The following is a 918-nucleotide window of genomic DNA, read 5'->3' as shown; positions in this document are numbered from 1 at the left end:
ATGTGCATATTAAGGCAGTACAGGAGGAGGTGCACATTAATAATCCTCCAGGACTGTAACATGCTCATGTTAAACCCAAACAATGTGTCATGTGACTTCAGTTGGTTCAGATCCAAACGAACCGCACCAGAGTTTTATAACCTGACCAAGACCACCTCTTGAAGAAGGTCTTGGTCCGGTTGTTTTGGTGCGCACCTGAGTGTGATTGCTGTGTTCACACCCGCTCAAACGAACCACACTGAGGGGGCAAATGAGCTTGAGTACAATTTAACCAAACCAAACATGGCAGGTTTGAAAGCACTCTTACAAGGCTGTTAGGAGTCATTCTTGGCTGATTTGAAGCACACACATAGATGACAGTAATAACCTTTTTGTGCTCAGATTACCTGGCTGACCCAAAGAAACCACCGTTAAGTGCACCAAGGCAGGATAGGGCCACTAGAAAGGGAATCACAGAAGCCAATCCCTGAAGAGCACGGTTCGCAAACGTCTGCAGAGACACAGGATAAGACTGACGTTTAAACACACAGTGCATATTTGTCATGGTTTTCCTTTTAAATGCAATAAAGCACTAACCACAGCTACGGCATCAGACACCAGCAGCTCAGCCGGAGTCATCATGGTGTAGTAGGCCACATTTACAAGCACATAAAAGACTGTCACTGTCACCATGGAGAAGGTTATTGCCAGCGGGATGTTTCTGACAAGACAGGTTACACACAGAGCGATATGATAGTATATTCAAGGCAACAAGGCTTTTAAAAAGAAATTGAGTGGAGAGCAGACGTCGGATGTAAAATACCTGTTTGGGTTTATGACCTCTTCTGTGACAAGGTTCAAGTAAAACCTGAAGGGAAAAGGAAAGCTCATTAACAAAAGCAGAAAGTTCTGATGTTTTTATACTACTACTGGTTATTA

General features: G+C 43.7%; 1 protein-coding gene across 1 annotated transcript in view; it reads right to left on the bottom strand.

Moving 5' to 3' along the window:
* Positions 1-870, bottom strand: part of LOC126387257 (cystine/glutamate transporter-like) — a 2,039-nt gene extending 1,169 nt beyond the window's left edge. The window contains exons 1-3 of the mRNA XM_050039794.1: positions 803-870; positions 577-700; positions 387-490 (exon numbers count right to left, since the gene is read on the bottom strand). Of these exons, the coding sequence (XP_049895751.1) occupies positions 387-490; positions 577-700; positions 803-870 (296 nt within the window). The remainder of the gene's footprint in view (positions 1-386; positions 491-576; positions 701-802) is intronic.
* Between the last annotated feature and the right edge of the window lie 48 nt (positions 871-918).

Source organism: Epinephelus moara, unplaced genomic scaffold, assembly GCF_006386435.1.
Source record: "Epinephelus moara isolate mb unplaced genomic scaffold, YSFRI_EMoa_1.0 scaffold3166, whole genome shotgun sequence".
Taxonomy (NCBI): domain Eukaryota; kingdom Metazoa; phylum Chordata; class Actinopteri; order Perciformes; family Serranidae; genus Epinephelus; species Epinephelus moara.
The sequence above is the reverse complement of the archived record's forward strand: the minus strand, read 5'-3'. Positions and strand labels throughout refer to the sequence as shown.